Raw genomic sequence first — 20004 nt, 5'->3', positions numbered from 1 at the left:
CTCCATAACCCCCTGAGGTTGACAAAACAACCCTCACCCCTTCCCCAGAGCTTTCGGGGTGCCCCTAAAACCGCTGGTACCCCCATAACCCCCTGAAGGTGACACAAACACAACCCTCAGCCCTTCCCAAAGCTTTTGGGGTGCCCCTAACACCCCCAAGTCCTCCATCACCCCCTAAGGGTGACATAAACACAACCCTCACCCCTCCCCACATCTTCTGGTGCCCCCCAACTCCTCCATCACCCCCCAAAAATGCCACAACCACCCCCCCCTTCATCTCCCCTTCCCCATCCCTCCCCACTTTGGGGGCGCCCCCCATCACCCCGGTTTCGTTTCTGGGGGTGCCCCACCTTCTCCAGCAGGGCCTTGCGCAGCTTGCGCTCCTCCTGCACGAGCACGAACATCTCCTTGTGCACGGCGGCCGCCAGGTTCAGGTCCAGCTTCTCGGGGCTCGCGGCCATCTTGCAGATGAGCTCCTCGTGCGAGAACACGCAGTAGCGGCGCAGGCGGCGGTAGTGCTCGATGCACTGCCTGCCCACGGGGAGCTGCGGGCAAACCGGGGGGTCAGGGGGGTCCCCAAAACCTCAGAGACCCCTAAACACGGCCCTGAACCCGGCTGGGTACCCCCAGTGCTGAGCCCCCCATACCCCTGAACTGAGCAGTGCTGCACTGCCTGCCCACAGGGAGCTGCGGGCAAAACGGGGGCTCAGGGGGGTCCCCAAAACCTGAGACACCCCTAAACACGGCCCTGAACCCGGCTGGGTACCCAGTGGGGCTGAACCCCTAAACCTGGGAACCTTCCCATACCCCTGACCTGAGCTGGGCACCCCCAAACCTGAGATACCCCTAAGTGCCCCTGAACTGGGTAGTGCTCGATGCACTGCCTGCCTGTGGGGAGCTGAAAGGGATTGGGGGGGCTCAGGGGGGTCCCCAAAACCTGAGAGACCCCTGGACCCCCTAAACACGGTCCTGAACCCAGCTGGGCACCCCCAGTGCTGAGCCCCCCCATACCCCTGAACTGGGCAGTGCTCGATGCACTGCCTGCCCGCGGGGAGCTGCGGGGAAAACGGGGGCTCAGGGGGGTCCCCAAAACCTCAGAGACCCCTAAACACGGCCCTGAACCTGGCTGGGTACCCCCAGTGCTGAGCCCCCAAAGCTGGGAACCTTCCCATACCCCTGAACTGGGCAGTGCTCGCTGCACTGCCTGCCCGCGGGGAGCTGCGGGCAAAACGGGGGCTCCCCCAAACCTGGGGAACCCCCAAACACAGCCCTGAAGAGCTCTCAGCACCCCCAAACCTGGGGGACCCCCAAACACAGCCCTGAAGAGCTCTCAGCACCCCCAAACCTGGGGGACCCCCTGTACCCCTGAACTGGGCAGTGCCCAATGCACCCCCTGCCTGTGGGAGCTGCACGGGGGTCAGGGGGGCTCCCCAAAAGCGGGGCACAGATATTCTCTGCCCCCCAGGGATATTCTCTGCCCCCAGGTATATTTTCTGCCCCCCAGGTGTATTTCTTGCCCCCCCAGGTATATTTTCTGCCCCCCCCCAGGTATATTCTCTGCCCCCCCCCCAGCTATATTTCCTCCCCCCAGGTGTATTTCTTGCCCCCCCAGGTGTATTTCCTGCCCCCCCGAGTATATTTCCTGCCCCCCCGGGTATTTTTCTGCCCCCCAGGTATATTTCCTGCCCCCAGGTATATTTCCTGCCCCCCCAGGTATATTTCCTGCCCCCAGGTATATTCTCTGCCCCCCAGGTATATCTCCTGCCCCCCCCGGGTATTTTCCTGCCCCCCCAGCTATATTTCCTGCCCCCAGGTGTATTTCCTGCCCCCCAGGTATATTTCCTGCCCTCCAGGTATATCTCCTGCCCCCCAGGTATATCTCCTGCCCCCCCCAGGTATATTTCCTGCCCCCCGAGCTCACCCAGTCGGCCGTGCAGAAGTTGACAGCCTCAGCGAAGTTGTAGCCCTGGTTGAAGCCGCTGTGGTAGGCGCGGGGGAAGGTGATGACGAACTCGCCGGCGCACTGGTTGGTCCGGACCACCTGGGGACACACCTGGGCTCAGCCCCGGCCTCAGCGGGGTGTCACAGGGCCGGGGGGGGCGCTGGGGACACCCCCAACTCACGGGGACGCCGTGGGCCATCAGGGTGTTGGGGTTCATGAGGGTGACGAGCTGGTGCAGGAGGTCGGGCTGGCTCTCGAACAGCTCCGGCGTCAGCTTCTTCATCACCTCCTCCAGGTGCTCGGCCGCGAACGACGGGACCCCGTACCAGGTCTTGGGCTCGCCCCTGGGCGTGGGAGACCCCAAAATCCTCCTTATTCCACCCCAAAAACCTCCTTATTCCATTCTGTAACACCCCAAAAACCTCCTCATCCCACCCCAAAATCCTCCTTATTCCACCCCAAAATCCTCCTTATTCCACCCCAAAAACCTCCTTATTCCATTCCGTACCACCCCAAAAACCTCCTCATCCCACCCCGTAACACGTCTTGGGCTCGCCCCTGGGTGTGGGAGACCCCAAAATCCTCCTTATCCCACCCCAAAAACCTCCTCATTCCATCCTAAAAACTTCCTTATTCCGCCCCAAAAACCTCCTGATCCCATCCTAAAAACCTCCTTATTCCATTCTGTAACATCCCAAAAACCTCCTTATCCCACCCCGTACCAGGTCTTGGGCTCGCCCCTGGGCGTGCGAGACCCCAAAATCCTCCTTATTCCACTCCAAAAACCTCCTCATTCCATCCTAAAAACTTCCTTATTCCACCCCAAAAACCTCCTTATTCCCATCCTAAAAACCTCCTTATTCCATCCTAAAAACTTCCTTATTCCACCCCAAAATCCTCCTTATTCCATCCTAAAAACCTCCTTATTCCATTCTGTAACACCCCAAAAACCTCCTCATCCCACCCCAAAATCCTCCTTATTCGACCCCAAAATCCTCCTTATTCCACCCCAAAAACCTCCTCATTCCATCCTAAAAACCTTATTCCACCCCAAAAACCTCCTCATCCCACCCCGTAACACGTCTTGGGCTCGCCCCTGGGCGTGGGAGACCCCAAAAACTTCCTTATTTCACCCCAAAATCCTCCTTATTCCATCCTAAAAACCTCCTTATTCCACCCCAAAAACCTCCTCATCCCACCCCAAAAACCTCCAGATCCCACCCCAAAAACCCCTGATCCCACCCCAAAATCCTCCTGATCCCACCCCAAAAACCTCCTCATCCCACCCCAAAAACCCCTGATCCCACCCCAAAATCCTCCTGATCCCACCCCAAAAACCTCCTCATCCCACCCTGTACCACGTCTCAGGCTCGCCCCTGGGGACGGATACCCCAAAATGTTCCTCCTGGCCCCCCAAACACCCCAAAATCGCCCCCCTGGGCACCCAGAATCAACCCCAGGTCCTCCAAGTGCCCCCAAACACCCCAAAGTCGCCCCCAAGTGCCCCCAAACACCCCAAAGTCACTCCCCAAGTGCCCCAAACACCCCAAAGTCACTCCCCAAGTGCCCCCAACACCCCAAATTTCCCCCTCTGTCCCCCCAGACACCCCCCAAATGCCCTCAATCACCCCAAAGTCACTCCCCAGGCCCCCCAAACACCCCAAAGTCATTCCCCTGGTCCCCCAAACACCCCAAAGTCATTCCCCTGGTCCCCCAAACACCCCAAAGTCATTCCCCTGGTCCCCCAAACACCCCAAACACCCTCCCCAGGCTCCCCCAAATGCCCCCCAAACCCCCAAATTTCCCCCTCTGTCCCCCGAACACCCCCAAATGCCCCCAAACACCCCAAAGTCGCTCCCCAAGTCCCCCAAACACCCCAAAGTCATTCCCCTAGTCCCCCAAATGCCCCCAAACCCCCCAAATTTCCCCCTCTGTCCCCCCGACACCCCCCAAATGCCCTCAATCACCCCAAAGTCACTCCCCAGGACCCCCAAACACCCCAAAGTCACTCCCCTGGTCCCCCCAATGCCCCAGCCCCCCAAATGCCCCCAAACACCCCAAAGTCACTCCCCAAGTGCCCCAAACATGCCAAATTTGCCCCTCTGTTCCCCCGGACACCCCCTAAATGCCCCCAAACACCCCAAAGTCGCTCCCCAAGTGCCCCAAACATGCCAAATTTGCCCCTCTGTTCCCCAAATGCCCCAGTCACCCCCCAAATGCCCCCAAACACCCCAAAGTCACTCCCCAGGTCCCCCCAAACACCCCAAAGTCACCTCCCCAGGCACCCCAAATGCCCCCAAACACCCCAAAGTCACTCCCCAGGCCCCCAAACACCCCAAAGTCACTCCCCAGGCTCCCCAAATGCCCCCAAACACCCCAAAGTCACTCCCCAAGTGCCCCAAACATGCCAAATTTGCCCCTCTGTTCCCCCGGACACCTCCTAAATGCCCTCAATCACCCCAAAGTAACTCCCCAGGCCCCCAAACACCCCAAAGTCACTCCCCAGGCTCCCAAATGCCTTCATCACACCCAAAGCGGCGCTCCCAGGCCCCCCAAACACCCCAAAGTCACTCCCCAGGCTCCCCAAGTGCCCCAAACACCCCAAAGTCGCTCCCCAGGCCCCCCAAACACCCCAAAGTTGCCCCTCAGCCCCCCGGCGCCCACCAGTGGAGGTAGTTGATGGAGTAGCTCCAGTGGTCCTCGATGTGCCAGCAGAAGGCCGAGAACACCATGCCCACGTAGAGCCAGGGCACCTTCATGCCCGAGATGTCGGCGTTGATGTGGCACAGCACCGACTGCTGCAGCACCGGCATCACGTTCAGGTTCCAGCCGCTGCCCGCGTACTCCTGGGGACACCGCGGGGACAGCGTCACCCAAGGGACACCGCGGGGACAGCGGGGACAGTGTCACCCAAGGGACACCGAGGGGACACCGAGGGGACAGCGGCACCCAAGGGACACCGATGGGACACCGAGGGGACAGCGTCACCCAAGGGACACCGCGGGGACAGCGTCACCCAAGGGACACCGCGGGGACACCGCGACACCGCGGGGACAGTGTCATCCAAGGGACACCGCGGGGACAGTGTCATCCAAGGGACACCGCGGGGACAGCGTCACCCAAGGGACACCGCGGGGACAGCGTCACCCAAGGGACACCGCGGGGACACCGCGGGGACAGCGTCACCCAAGGGACACCGAGGGGACAGCGGGGACAGCGTCACCCAAGGGACACCGAGGGGACAGCGTCACCCAAGGGACACCGAGGGGACAGCGGGGACAGCGACACCCAAGGGACACCGAGGGGACACCCCAGGGGACAGCGGGGGACAGCGTCACCCAAGGGACACCGAGGGGACAGTGGCACAAGGGCACCCAAGGGACACCGAGGGACAGCGCCACCCAAGGGACACCGAGGGACAGCGAGGACAGCGCCACCCAAAAGGGACACCGAGGGAATAGCGTCACCCAAGGGACACCGCGGGGACACCGCGGGGACAGTGGGGACAGCGTCACCCAAGGGACACCGAGGGGACAGCGGGGACAGCATCACCCAAGGGACACCGCGGGGACAGCGTCACCCAAGGGACACCGAGGGGACAGCGGGGACAGGGTCACCCAAGGGACACCGAGGGGACAGGGTCACCCAAGGGACGCCGAGGGGACAGCGTCACCCAATGGACACCGCGGGGACACTGAGGGGACAGCGCCACCCAAGGGACACCGCGGGGACACCACGGGGACAGTGGGGACAGCGTCACCCAAGGGACACCGAGGGGACAGTGGCGACAGCATCACCCAAGGGACACCGCGGGGACAGTGTCATCCAAGGGACACCGAGGGGACTGCGGGGACAGGGTCACCCAAGGGACACCGAGGGGACAGGGTCACCCAAGGGACGCCGAGGGGACACCGCGGGGACAGCGTCACCCAAGGGACACCGAGGGGACAGCGGGGACAGCGTCACCCAAGGGACACCAAGGGGACGCGGGGACAGCGTCACCCAAGGGACACCGCGGGGACGCTGGGGACAGCGTCACCCAAGGGACACCGAGGGGACACCGTCACCCAGGGGATGGGGACAGCAGGGACAGGGTCACCAGGGCATGGGGACATTGAGGGGACAGGGTCACCCAAGGGATGGGGACACCGAGGGGACAGCGTCACCAGGGCATGGGGACATTGAGGGGACAGTAGGGACAGGGTCACCCAAGGGACGCCGCGGGACAGTGGGCCGTCACCAGGGCATGGGGACAGCAGGGACAGGGTCACCCAGGGGACACCGAGGGGACAGCAGGGACAGCGTCACCAGGGGGATGGGGACATTGAGGGGACAGTGTCACCCCAGGGACACCGAGAGGACAGGGTCACCCAGGGGAGGGGGTGGCACTGGCAATGGGGATGTGACAACGCCCCTGGCAGTGCCCAGGGGAGGCGACAGTGTCCCACCAGGGGAGGTGACAATGCCCCTGACACTGCCCCCCAGGGGGAGGTGACACTGTCCCCCAGGGGGAGGTGACAATGTTCCTGACAGCGAGGTGACACTGTCCCCCAGGGGAGGTGACAATGTCTCCATGTCCCACCAGGGGAGGTGACAATGCCACTGGCAGCGCCCCCAGGGGAGGTGACACTGTCCCCCCAGGGGAGGTGACACTGTCCCCCCAGGAGGACGTGACAATGTCTCCATGTCCCACCAGGGGAGGTGACAATGTCCACATGTCAGCCACCAGGGGAGGTGACACTGTCCCCAGGGGGAGGTGACAATGTCCCTGACCCCCCAGGGGGAGGTGACACTGTCCCACCAGGGGAGGTGACACTGTCCCCATGTCCCACCAGGGGAGGTGACAATGTCTCCATGTCCCACCAGGGGAGGTGACAATGTCCCCTGACAGGAGGTGCCAGGGATGTGTCACGTCCCCCCAGGGGAGGTGACACTGTCCCCAGGCCCCACCTCCTCCTCGGGGAGGTGACAATGTCCCTGACAGCGCCCCCCAGGGGGAGGTGACACTGTCCCCATGTCCCACCAGGGGAGGTGACAATGCCACTGGCAGCGCCCCCAGGAGAGGTGACACTGTCCCCCAAGGGGAGGTGACAATGTCTCCAGGCCCCACCTCCTCCTCGGGGGACAGGCGCCGTTTGCCGTCGCGCACGGGGAAGCCGGAGCCGAACTCCTTGGAGTGGATGTCAGCTCCGTACTCCACGGTCACGTCCTCCTCGATGCTGTTCACCAGGCGCCAGAACTCCTTCTCCACCAGCTCCGTGGGCACCATCTGCGGGCACGCAGGGCATTTGGGGGCATTCTGGGGTTTTTTTGGGGTTTTTTGGGGGCATTTTGGGGGGTTTTTTTGGGTGGAGGTTTGGCATCTGGAGGGGGGGGGGGGGGGGGGGGGTGGGGGTTTGAGGGGATTTTGGGTGGGATTTGGAGGCTGCTCCCCAGAACTCCTCCATCTCCTGATGCTCTGTGGGCACCATCTGCGGGCAGGGGGCTTCAGGGGGGGCAGGGGGGGGATTTGGGGGCATTTTGGGGTTTTTTTTTGGCACCTCTGGGGCAGGGGCTTGGGGTGGCGGGGGGCATTTGGGGGTTTTTTTTGGGGGCATTTGGGGGTTTTTGGGGGGATTTTGGGTTTTTTTGGGGGGATTCTGGGGGAGGTTTGAGGGGATTTTGGGTGGGATTTGGAGGCTGCTCCCCAGAACTCCTCCACCTCCTGATGCTCCGTGGGCACCATGTGCGGGCAGGGGGCTTCAGGAGGGGCCAGAGAAGGGATTTGGTGGGGCCAAGGATCTTTAAGGGGTCCAGGATGGTTTTAGGGGTGTCTCGGGGAGACGTGGAGGGGTTTGGGGGGATCCAGGCAGGTTTTGGGGGGCTCACATGGAGGGGAACACTGAAGCAGTCAGCCTTGAAGGCGTCACCCACCTCCCTGAACAGAGGGGAGCCCAAGGGAGTCTGGGGGGCTCAGGAGAGCCTGGGGGGTTCTGGGGGGACCCAGGGATGTTTTGGGGTCCCAGGGGGGGTCTGGGGGGGATCCAGGCAGATTTTGGGGGTGATGCAGAGGGGTTTGGGGGTATCCAAGAAGGTTTTGGGGGGCTCACATGGACAAGTACAGTCAGCCTTGAAGGTGTCCCCCACCTCCCTAAAGGGAGGGGAGCCCAAGGGAGTCTGGGGGGCTCAGGAGAGCCTGGGGGGTTCTGGGGGGATCCAGGGAGGTTTTGGGGGTCCCAGGGGGGGTTTTGGGGGGATCCAGGTAGATTTTGGGGTGATGCAGAGGGGTTTGGGGGTATCCAAGAAGGTTCTGGGGGGCTCACATGGACAGGCACATTGAAGCAGTCAGACTTGAAGGCGTCACCCGCCTCCCCAAAGGGAGGGGAGCCCAAGGGAGTCTGGGGGGCTCAGGAGAGCCTGGGGGTTTTGGGGGGATCCAGGGGGGGTTTTGGGGTCCCGGGGGTTCTGGGGGCCTCACGTGGACGGGCATGTTGAAGTAGTCGGCCTTGAAGGCGTCGGCCATCTCGCCAAAGCTCTGCAGGGTGTACTCCCGCGTGGCCTGCTCGAAACCAAACGCCTCCGGGGGCCGCTTGCACTCCTGGGGGGACACCGGGGGGGTCACTGGGGACACCGGGGCTCAGGGGGTTTGGGGACACCGGGGGGGTCATTGGGGACACCGGGGGTCAGGGGGCTTGGGGACACCGGGGGGGTCATTGGGGACATCGGGGGGGGTCAGGGGGCTTGGGGACACCGGGGGGGTCATTGGGGACACCGGGGCTCAGGGGACTTGGGGACACCGGGGGGGTCATTGGGGACACCGGGGCTCAGGGGGCTTGGGGACACCGGGGGGTCAGGGGACACCAGGGGTCAGGGGACACCACCAGGTATCACTGGGGACATCAGGGGTCAGGGGGCTTGGGGACATTGGGAGGGGTCATTGGGGACAGCCCCAGGTACTTGGGGCACCCTACAGAAAGCAGCTCAGGGGGTCCCCAGCCCCACAGACAGGGGGTCCCCAGCCCCACAAACAGACCTGGATGGGATTTGGGAGCCCCAACCCCACAGATCAGAGCACCCCACAGCCCCTCACAGCACAGGACACAAGCCGGGTCTGGTCCCACCCCCACAAGGTTCCCTAAAGGTCAGGGGGTCCCAAACCCCACAGATCAGGGGGTCCCTAAACCCACAAACAGACCTGGATGGGACTTAGGAGCCCCCACCCCACAGATCAGAGCACCCCAAACCCCTCACAGCACAGGACACCACACAAGGGGGTTCTGGCCCCAACCCCACAGATCAGGGGGTCTCTAACCCCACAAAGAGATGAGATTTGGGAGCCCCCATCCCACAGATCAGAGGAACCCCAAATGCCCTGAGAGCCAGGACACCACACAAGGGGGGTCTGGTCCCAACCCCACAGATCAGGGTGTCCCTAAACCCAGAGATCAGGGGGTTTCTAAACCCACAAACAGACCCGGATGGGATTTAGGAGCCCCCACCCCACAGATCAGAGCACCCCAAAGCCCCTCACAGCACAGGACACCACACAAGCGGGGTCCCAAACCCACAGATGGGGGTCCCAGCCCCACAAACAGACCTGGATGGAGTTTAGGATCCTCCACCCCACAGATCAGAGCACCCCAAACCCCTCACAGCACAGGACACCCACAGATGGGGGTCTCCAGCCCCACAAACAGACCTGGATGGAATTTGGGAGCCCCCACCCCACAGATCAGAGCACCCCAAACCTCTCACAGCACAGGACACCACACAAGGGGGTTCTGGCGCCAACCCCACAGATCAGAGCACCCCAAAGCCCCTCACAGCACAGGACACCACACAAGGGGGTTCTGGTGCCCACCCCACAGATCAGGGGGTCCCCAGCCCCACAAACAGACCTGGATGGGATTTGGGAGCCCCCACCCCACAGATCAGAGCACCCCAAACCCCTCACAGCACAGGACACCACACAAGGGGGTCCAGTTCCAGCCCCACAGATCAGGGGGTCTCTAACCCCACAGATGGGGGTCTCCAGCCCCACAAACAGACCTGGATGGAGTTTAGGATCCTCCACCCCACAGATCAGAGCACCCCAAACCCCTCACAGCACAGGACACCACACAGGGGGGGTCTGGTGCCCACCCCACAGATCAGAGCACCCCAAACCCCTCACAGCACAGGACCCCCCCCCACACACGCAGCGGTTCCCAGGGGTGTCCCCGCGCCCCCCTCACCGCCATGACGCATTTGGGGCAGCGCCAGATGCCCTTGGGGATCTCGGGCAGGGGGGGCAGCAGGCAGAAGATGTGGTAGTTGTCGTCGCAGCCGTCGCACAGCAGCAGCTTGTCGTCCTCGTCGCCCCGCGAGCAGATCCGGCACACGTACGAATCCACCTGCACAGGGCAGCGAAAAGGGGATTTTTTAAAAAAATTTTTAACCCAATTAAACCCAAAATAAATGGTTTGGGGGTATTTTTGGGGTTATTTTAGGTTATTTAGTGTTATTGTTGCGCTATTTTGCGGGATATTTAAATTCAGATTTTAATTGGGGGAGTTAAGGGGGGAGGGGTAGAAATAGGTCAGGGGATTTGGGGAGGGGTGGGAGGGGAGGAAAGGGGAGGATGAGGGAGGAAATTTAATTTAATTGAAATTTAATTAAAATTTAACCGAATTGAAATTTAGAATTTAATTGGGAGAGGGTCCACTAAAACCAGCCCCAAAACTGAAAAATAAAACCCCAAAACTGGGGGGGGTGGATTTTTCCCCCCAGGAGAGCCCCACTCACAAACTGGCTGTTTTGGGGGGATATTTAAATTCAAATTTTAAATATCAAAATTTTTAAATCTAATTTTTGGGGGAGGGGTAGAAATAGGTCAGGGGATTTGGGGTGGGGTGGGAGGGGAGGAAACTTAATTTAATTGAATTTAATTAAAATTTAATCAAATTGAAATTCAGAATTTAATAGGGAGAGGGTCCACTAAAACCAGCCCCAAAACTGAAAAATAAAACCCCAAAATTGGGGGGATTTTTCCCCCCCAGGAGAGCCCCACTCACGAACTGGCTGTTTTGGGAGGATATTTAAATTCAAATTTTAAATTTAAATTTAATTTTTGGGGGGGAGGAGTAGAAATAGGTCAGGGGATTTGGGGGAGGGGTGGGAGGGGAGGAAAGGGGAAGAAATTTAATTTAATTTAATTGAAATTTAGAATTTAATAGGGAGAGGGTCCACTAAAACCAGCCCCAAAACTGAAAAATAAAACCCCAAAACTGACGGGGGGGTGGATTTTTCCCCCCAGGAGAGCCCCACTCACAAACTGGCTGTTTTGGGGGGATATTTAAATTCAAATTTTAAATTTGAATTTAATTTTTGGGGGGGAGGGGTAGAAATAGGTCAGGGGATTTGGGGAGGGGTGGGAGGGAAGGAAAGGGGAGGATGGGGGAGGAAATTTAATTTAATTTAATTGAAATTTAATTAAAAATCAACCTAACTGAAATTTAGAATTTAATTGGGAGAGGGTCTACTAAAAACAGCCCCAAAACTGAAAATAAAACCCCAAAACTGAGGGGGGTGGATTTTTCCCCCCCAGGAGAGCCCCACTCACAAACTGGCTGTTTTGGGAGGATATTTAAATTCAAATTTTAAATTTAAATTTAATTTTTGGGGGGGTAGAAATAGAAATAGGGATTTGGGGAGGGGAGGAAAGGGAAGAATGGGGGAGGAAATTTAATTAAATTAAATTTAATTAAAATTTAATCAAATTGAAATTCAGAATTTAATAGGGAGAGGGTCCACTAAAACCAGCCCCAAAACTGAAAAATAAAACCCCAAAACTGATGGGGGGTGGATTTTTCCCCCCCAGGAGAGCCCCACTCACAAACTGGCTGTTTTGGGAGGATATTTAAATTCAAATTTTAAATTTGAATTTAATTTTTGGGGGGGAGGGGTAGAAATAGGTCAGGGGATTTGGGGTGGGGTGGGAGGGGGAGGAAATTTAATTTAATTGAATTTAATTAAAATTTAACCGAATTGAAATTCAGAATTTAATAGGGAGAGGGTCCACTAAAACCAGCCCCAAAACTGAAAAATAAAACCCCAAAACTGACGGGGGGGTGGATTTTTCCCCCCCAGGAGAGCCCCACTCACAAACTGGCTGTTTTGGGAGGATATTTAAATTCAAATTTTAAATTTGAATTTAATTTTTGGGGGAGGGGTAGAAATAGGTCAGGGGATTTGGGGTGGGGTGGGAGGGGAGGAAATTTAATTTAATTGAATTTAATTAAAATTTAACCGAATTGAAATTCAGAATTTAATAGGGAGAGGGTCCACTAAAACCAGCCCCAAAACTGAAAAATAAAACCCCAAAATTGGGGGGATTTTTTCCCCCCAGGAGAGCCCCACTCACGAACTGGCTGTTTTGGGGGGATATTTAAATTCAAATTTTAAATTCCCCCACTCACGAACTGGCTGTTGCTGTGGCTGCGGCGCAGCCTCATGGTCATCTTGGTGCAGGGCTCGGGGCTGTGGCGCAGCTCGTCCCGCGCCCCCCCCGGCGACACCGGGGACCCCCGGGGCTCCCCCGGCGGCTCCTCCTTCACCACCACCGTGGGGGGGCACTCGGGGCCCTCCTTGTCTGCGGGGAAATCAATGGGGGTTACCGGGGGTTGGGGGGTAACAGGACAACTGGGGGTTACTGGGGGGTAACAGGACAATTGGGGGGTGCTGAGCAATTGGGGGGTTACAGAAGTATTGGGGGTTACTGGGAGATTGGGGGGTTACAGAATTATTGGGGGTTACTGGGAGATTGGGGGGTTACAGAAGTATTGGGGGTTACTGGGGGGTTGGGGGGTTACAGAATTATTAGGGGTTACTGGGGGTTGGGGGGGGGGGGGGGGGGGGGGGGTAGCAGGACAATTGTGGGGTGCTGAGCAATTGGGGGGTGCTGAGCACTTGGGGGTTACTGAGAGATTGGGGGGTTACAGAATTATTGGGGGTTACTGAGAGATTGGGGGGTTACAGAATTATTGGGGGTTACTGGGAGGTTGGGGGGTTACAGAATTATTAGGGGTTACCGGGGGTTGGGGGGTTACAGAATTATTAGGGGTTACCGGGGGTTGGGGGTAACAGGACAATTGGGGGTTACTGGGGGGTTACAGGACAATTGGGGGGTGCTGAGCAATTGGGGGGTTACAGAATTATTGGGGGTTACTGGGGGTTGGGGGGTTACAGGATTATTGGGGGCTACTGGGAGATTGGGGGGTTACAGAATTATTGGGGGTTACTGGGGGGTTGGGGGGTAACAGGACAATTGGGGGGTGCTGAGCAATTGGGGGGTGCTGAGCAATTGGGGGGTTACAGAATTATTAGGGGTTACTGGGGGGTTGGGGGGTTACAGAATTATTAGGGGTTACTGGGGGTGTTGGGGGGTAACAGGACAATTGGGGGTTACTGGGAGATTGGGGGGTTACAGAATTATTAGGGGTTACTGGGGGTGTTGGGGGGTAACAGGACAATTGGGGGGTGCTGAGCAATTGGGGGTTACTGGGAGATTGGGGGGTTACAGAATTATTAGGGGTTACTGGGGGGTTGGGGGGTAACAGGACAATTGGGGGTTACTGGGGGGTAACAGGACAATTGGGGGTTACTGGGGGGTTACAGGACAATTGGGGGGTGCTGAGCAATTGGGGGGTTACAGAAGTATTGGGGGTTACTGGGAGATTGGGGGGTTACAGAAGTATTGGGGGTTACTGGGGGGTTGGGGGGTTACAGAATTATTGGGGGCTACTGGGAGATTGGGGGGTTACAGAATTATTGGGGGTTACTGGGAGGTTGGGGGGTTACAGAATTATTGGGGGTTACTGGGGGGTTGGGGGGTAACAGAATTATTGGGGGCTACTGGGAGATTGGGGGGTTACAGAATTATTGGGGGTTACTGGGAGGTTGGGGGGTTACAGAATTATTGGGGGTTACTGGGGGATTGGGGGGTAAAAGAACAGTTGGGGGTTACTGGGAGATTTGGGGTGCTGAACTATTGGGGTTAGTGAGAGATTTGGGGGTGCTGAACTATTGGGGTTAGTGAGAGATTTGGGGGTGCTCAACTATTGGGGTTACTGAGAGATTTGGGGTGCTGAACTATTTGGGTTAGTGAGAGATTTTGAGGTGCTGAACTATTGGGGTTAGTGAGAGATTTGGGGTGCTGAACTATTTGGGTTACTGGGAGATTTGGGGTGCTGAACTATTGGGGTTAGTGAGAGATTTGGGGTGCTGAACTATTGGGGTTACTGAGAGATTTGGGGGTGCTGAACTATTGGGGTTAGTGAGAGATTTGGGGTGCTGAACTATTTGGGTTACTGGGAGATTTGGGGTGCTGAACTATTGGGGTTAGTGAGAGATTTGGGGGTGCTGAACTATTGGGGTTACTGGGAGATTTGGGGTGCTGAACTATTGGGGTTAGTGAGAGATTTGGGGTGCTGAACTATTGGGGTTACTGAGAGATTGGGGGTGCTGAACTATTGGTGTTACTGGGAGATTGGGGGTGCTGAACTATTGGGGTTACTGAGAGATTTGGGGGTGCTGAACTATTGGGGTTACTGAGAGATTTGGGGGGCCGCAGAATCAGTGGCGGTTCTGAACCATTGGGGGGGTTATTGAATCATTGGGGAGTTACAGACTCATTGGGGGGGTTATTGAGCAACTGGGGGGTGTTGGAGTTCTGGTTATTGAACCATTGGGGGTTAATGAGAAATTGGGGTGTTTTTGAACCTTTTGGGGGTTACAGAATCTTTGGGAGGGTTCTGAACCATTGGGGGTCACAGAAAAACTGAGGGGTTATTGAACTACCGGGGGGTGCTGAACTATTGGGGGGTTATTGAACCGTTGGAAGAGAACAGAACAATTGGTGGCGGTTCTGAACAACTGGAGAAAGGGTCCTGAAAATGGGAGGGGGGGGGTCAAAAGAATGGGAGGGGGCAAAAGAACTGGGAGAAAAGGGGTCCCTAAAGAACTGGGGGGAAAGGGGGTCCCTAAAGAACTGGGGGGAAAGGATTCCCTAAAGAACTGGGGGGAAAGGGGGTCCCTAAAGAACTGGGGGGAAAGGGGGTCCCTAAAGAACTGGGGGAAAAGGGGGTCCCTAAAGAACTGGGGGAAAAGGGGGTCCCTAAAGAACTGGGGGAAAAGGGGGTCCCTAAAGAACTGGGGGAAAAGGGGTCCCTAAAGAACTGGGGGGAAAAGGATTCCCTAAAGAACTGGGGGGAAAAGGATTCCCTAAAGAACTGGGGCATAAAGGAGTCCCTAAAGAACTGGGGGGAAAAGGGGGTCCCTAAAGAACTGGGGGGAAAAGGGGTCCCTAAAGAACTGGGGGGAAAGGGGGTCCCTAAAGAACTGGGGGGAAAGGGGTCCCTAAAGAACTGGGGGAAAAGGATTCCCTAAAGAACTGGGGGGAAAGGGGGTCCCTAAAGAACTGGGGGGAAAGGGGGTCCCTAAAGAACTGGGGGTAAAAGGATTCCCTAAAGAACTGGGGCATAAAGGAGTCCCTAAAGAACTGGGGGGAAAAGGATTCCCTAAAGAACTGGGGGGAAAGGGGGTCCCTAAAGAATTGGGGGGAAAGGGATTCCCTAAAGAACTGGGGGGAAAGGATTCCCTAAAGAACTGGGGGGAAAAGGGGTCCCTAAAGAACAGGGGAGAGGGTGTCTGTCCCACAACAGAGAAGTCTGTCCATAAGCAACTGGGGACAGAAGGTTCCTAAAGAACTGAGAAGGAGAAACCCCATAAAGCCTGGGGGTGTGGGAAGGCATCCCAAAAAAATGAGGAGAGGTACCCCAAAGCTCTGGGGGGGGTGTGACCCAAAAGAGAGAGGGGAGAGGAAGGAAAGAGAGTCCCTGAAAAACCCAAAAGAATTTGGGAAACACCCCAAACAAACTGTGGGCAAAGAGGCTCCCATGAGAACTATGGGGGTACGCCAGAACAAATAAAAAATATCCCAAAAAAACCACAGAGGGTCCCAGAAAGATTTAGGAGGTCCCAACAACCCCTGCACCTCATCACGAGGGGGATCCCCAATACCTTTCTTCCTCATGGTCTTATCCTTGGCCACCAGCCCCAACCCCAACATTTTGGGCCCGGCCCCGTAAATCTGCAGCTTCTTCAGCTCGGGGTTCTTCTCGATGTCCTCCTCCGTGGGCTCGGGCTGCGGGACAGCGGCGTCAGGGGGATCCCGGGGGGGATTTGGGGGTGCCAGGGGGGGTTCAGGAGGGTTTAGGGGTGCCCACCTCCTGCTGCAGGCGCTTGGCACGCCGGCCGTAGCTGTTGAACTTGGAGGGCTGCACGGACTGGCGCAGGGGGATGCTGTGGGGTTTGTACTCCCTGTCCTTCTCCTCGCTCTCAAAGGGCCGCGCGTGGCACTGCTGGAGGATGGGGGGGACCCTCAGCGTGGCCTGGGGCGCCCCCCAAACCCTTCCCCACGGCCCTGCGCTCACCACCAGGTTGGCCCCAGACTGGTACATCTCGTAGGGGTAGATGATGCGCTCGTAGTGCGCCCGCAGCAGAGAGCCGATGTTCTTGCCCGACGGGTACGAGAGGCGCTGGGCCACGCGCGCCCACCGGCGGTCCTTGCAGATGGCCTCGTAGCCACCCTCCTCCATCACCACCTGAGAGGGGACACTGGACACTCAGGGACAGCCCAGGGACGGCCAGGGACAGCCAGGGACAGCTCAGAGCCACCCAGAGACAGCCACAGCCACACGCGCCCATCCCCGGTCCTTGCAGATGGCCTCGTAGCCACCCTCCTCCACCACCACCTGAGAGGGGACACAGTGCTCAGGGACACCCCAGGGACAGCCCAGGGACACCCAGAGTCACCCAGGGACAGCCAGTGACACCCAGGGACACCCCGGGTCCTTGCAGGTGGCCTCACAGCCACCCTTCTCCATCACCACCTGAGAGGGGACACCGAGTGCTCAGGGACAGCCCAGGGACAGTCAGGGACAGCCCCAGTCCTTGCAGGTGGCCTCAGAGTCACCTTCCTCCACCACCACCTGAGAGGGGACACAGCGCTCAGGGACACCCCAGGGACACCCAGGGACACCCAGGGACAGCCAGAGTCACCAAGGGACAGCCAGAGCCACCCCCCGGTCCTTGCAGGTGGCCTCGTAGCCACCCTCCTCCATCACCACCTGAGAGGGGACACAGTGCTCAGGGACACCCCAGGGACAGCCCAGGGACAGCCCAGGGACAGCCAGGGACAGCCCAGGGACAGCCCAGGGACACCCCGGGTCCTTGCAGGTGGCCTCACAGCCACCCTTCTCCATCACCACCTGAGAGGGGACACCGAGTGCTCAGGGACAGCCCAGGGACAGCCCAGGGACAGTCAGGGACAGCCCCAGTCCTTGCAGGTGGCCTCAGAGTCACCTTCCTCCATCACCACCTGAGAGGGGACACAGCGCTCAGGGACACCCCAGGGACACCCAGAGCCACCAAGGGACAGCCAGAGCCACCCCCCTTGTAGCCACCCTCCACAGCACCACCTGTGCAGGTGGCCTCACAGCCACCCTCCTCCATCACCCACCTGAGAGGGGACACTGGACACTCAGGGACACCCAGGGACACCCCTGGTCATTGCAGGCAGCCTTGTAGCCACCCTCCACCAGCACCACCTGTGAGGGGACACAGCGCTCAGGGACACCCCAGGGACACCCAGGGACAGCCCAGAGCCACCAAGGGACAGCCAGAGCCACCCAAGACAGCCAAGGCAGATGGCCTCGTAGCCACCCTCCTCCACCACCACCTGAGAGGGGACACTGGACACTCAGGGACACCCAGGGACACCCCTGGTCATTGCAGGCAGCCTTGTAGCCACCCTCCACCAGCACCACCTGTGAGGGGACACAGCGCTCAGGGACACCCCAGAGCCACCCAGGGACACCCCCAGTCCTTGCAGGTGGCCTCAGAGTCACCTTCCTCCATCACCACCTGAGAGGGGACACCGAGTGCTGAGGGACACCCAGGGACAGCCAGGGACACCCTGTGCCACCAAGGGTGCCAAGCACCCCTTGTAGCCTACGCCACCCTCCTCCATCACCACCTGAGAGGGGACACGACTCAGGGACCCAGGGACACCCCAGGCGACAGCCTAGCGACCCCCCAGCACGTAGGGGGACACGCCAGGGACAGCCAGAGCCACCCCGGCCCCCAGTCCTTGCAGATGGCCTCGTAGCCACTCTCCTCCATCACCACCTGAGAGGGGACACCGAGTGCTGAGGGACACCCAGGGACAGCCAGGGCCACCTGTGCCCATGGGTGGCACTTGTAGCCCCCCTCCTCCATCACCACCACTGAGTACCCCAGAACTGGGCACTGTCCCCCCATAAATGGGGACGCCACATCCTACATGGGGACACCACCCCCTGAATGGGGACACCACCCCCTGAATGGGGACAGTGAACTCCTCCAAAACCAAACATTTCCCCCCAAAAGAAATAATTAATTCTCTGATTAGAAAACGCTCCCCCAGAAAAAACAATTACCCCTTAAATAAAAATATTCTCCCACGGAATTAACCCCCCAAATAGAGAAATATCTTCCAAAAGAGCAAAATGCTCCCCAAAAATACAATTAAACTCCTAAATGGGAAAATTAAATTCCTAAATAGGAAAACACCCCCAAGGAGGGTAATTAACCCCCCTAAATGAGAAAATGCCTTCATGGGGGCAATTACCCCCCCCCAATAAAAAATAAAATCCAGAGGAACAATCACCCCCCAGACCAGAAAACACCTCAAAATTTGGGGGAATTTACCCCCAAAATAGTAAAATAGTCCCCCAAATGGGGGGGGGGCACCTTCCCCATCCTCACCCCCAGGAGGGGCTGGGGGTCCCCATTTTGCCCCCCCAGATCATAAGACATCCCTAAATTTGGGGTAATTAACCCCCAAAATAGGAAAATCCTCCCCCCAGGAGTATTGGGGGGCACCTTCCCCATCCTCACCCCACCTAGGGTAATGCTCCCCCAGGGGGGGGGCACCTTCCCCATCTCACCCCGGGGGGCTGGGGCGTTTGCCCCCCTCACCTTGCTGAGGCTGTAGAGGTCGAGGATTCGCTGCCGCTCCACGTTGGGAATTTTGAGGGAGGAGCCCTGGATCTCCCAAAATTTGGCGATCTGGTCCAGGTAGTTCAGCTTCACCCGTGTCTGAGCCTGTGGGAAGGGGGCGGGAAGGAAATGGGGGGGCAAAGATGTGGGTGAGAGCCGTGCACACCCCAAAATCAGCCCCCAAAGCCCCCCCCTCCCCCCCCACCCCACTCACCTCCAGCTCGTTGAGCCTCTGGATGCGGGGGGTGAACCTGAAGTTGTCGACCTCGACAGCAAAGGGGGGCTGCCAGTCCTGGGGGGGGCAAAGGGGGGGTCAGGGATGGACAGACGGACACACAGACCCAGCCTGAGGGGGGCAGCAGCCATGGGCCCCCCCAGGGTGACACAGACAGGGCAGCCCTGGGAGCTCCACAGGGGAAAAAGGGGAATAAACCCCAAATTCAGGGGGAATAAACCCCAAATTCAGGGGGAATGAACCCCAAATATGGGGGGAACAAACCCCAAATTCAGGGGGAAATAAACCCCAAATTCGGGGGAAATAAACCCCAAATTCAGGGGAATGAACCCCAAATTAAGGGGGAATGAACCCCAAATATGGGGGGAACAAACCCCAAATTCAGGGGGAAATAAACCCCAAATTCAGGGGGAAATAAACCCCAAATTCAGGGGGAAATAAACCCCAAATTCAGGGGAATAAACCCCAAATTCAGGGGGAATAAACCCCAAATATGGGGGGAACAAACCCCAAATATGGGGGGAACAAACCCCAAATTCAGGGGGAAATAAACCCCAAATTCAGGGGGAAATAAACCCCAAATTCAGGGGGAATAAACCCCAAATTCAGGGGGAATAAATCCCAAATTCAGGGGGAATAAACCCCAAATTCAGGGGGAATAAATCCCAGATTCGGGAGAAATAAACCCCAAATTCAGGGGCATAAACCCCAAATTCAGGGGGAATAAATCCCAAATTGAGGGGGGAATAAACCCCAAATTCGGGGGGAA

General features: G+C 58.1%; 1 protein-coding gene across 1 annotated transcript in view; it reads right to left on the bottom strand.

The window, feature by feature from the left end:
• KDM5C (lysine demethylase 5C) overlaps positions 1–20004 on the bottom strand; it is a 45652-nt gene that overhangs the window by 22281 nt on the left and 3367 nt on the right. The window contains 13 exon segments of the mRNA XM_030970119.1: positions 351–545; positions 1922–2041; positions 2124–2286; positions 4607–4788; positions 7053–7211; positions 8400–8519; positions 10156–10314; positions 12379–12551; positions 15980–16103; positions 16186–16320; positions 16393–16563; positions 18980–19105; positions 19215–19292. Of these exon segments, the coding sequence (XP_030825979.1) occupies positions 351–545; positions 1922–2041; positions 2124–2286; positions 4607–4788; positions 7053–7211; positions 8400–8519; positions 10156–10314; positions 12379–12551; positions 15980–16103; positions 16186–16320; positions 16393–16563; positions 18980–19105; positions 19215–19292 (1905 nt within the window).

Source organism: Camarhynchus parvulus, unplaced genomic scaffold (genome assembly GCF_901933205.1).
Source record: "Camarhynchus parvulus unplaced genomic scaffold, STF_HiC, whole genome shotgun sequence".
NCBI lineage: Eukaryota > Metazoa > Chordata > Aves > Passeriformes > Thraupidae > Camarhynchus > Camarhynchus parvulus.
Note: the sequence above shows the minus strand (reverse complement) of the source record. Positions and strands in the feature narration are given on the sequence as shown.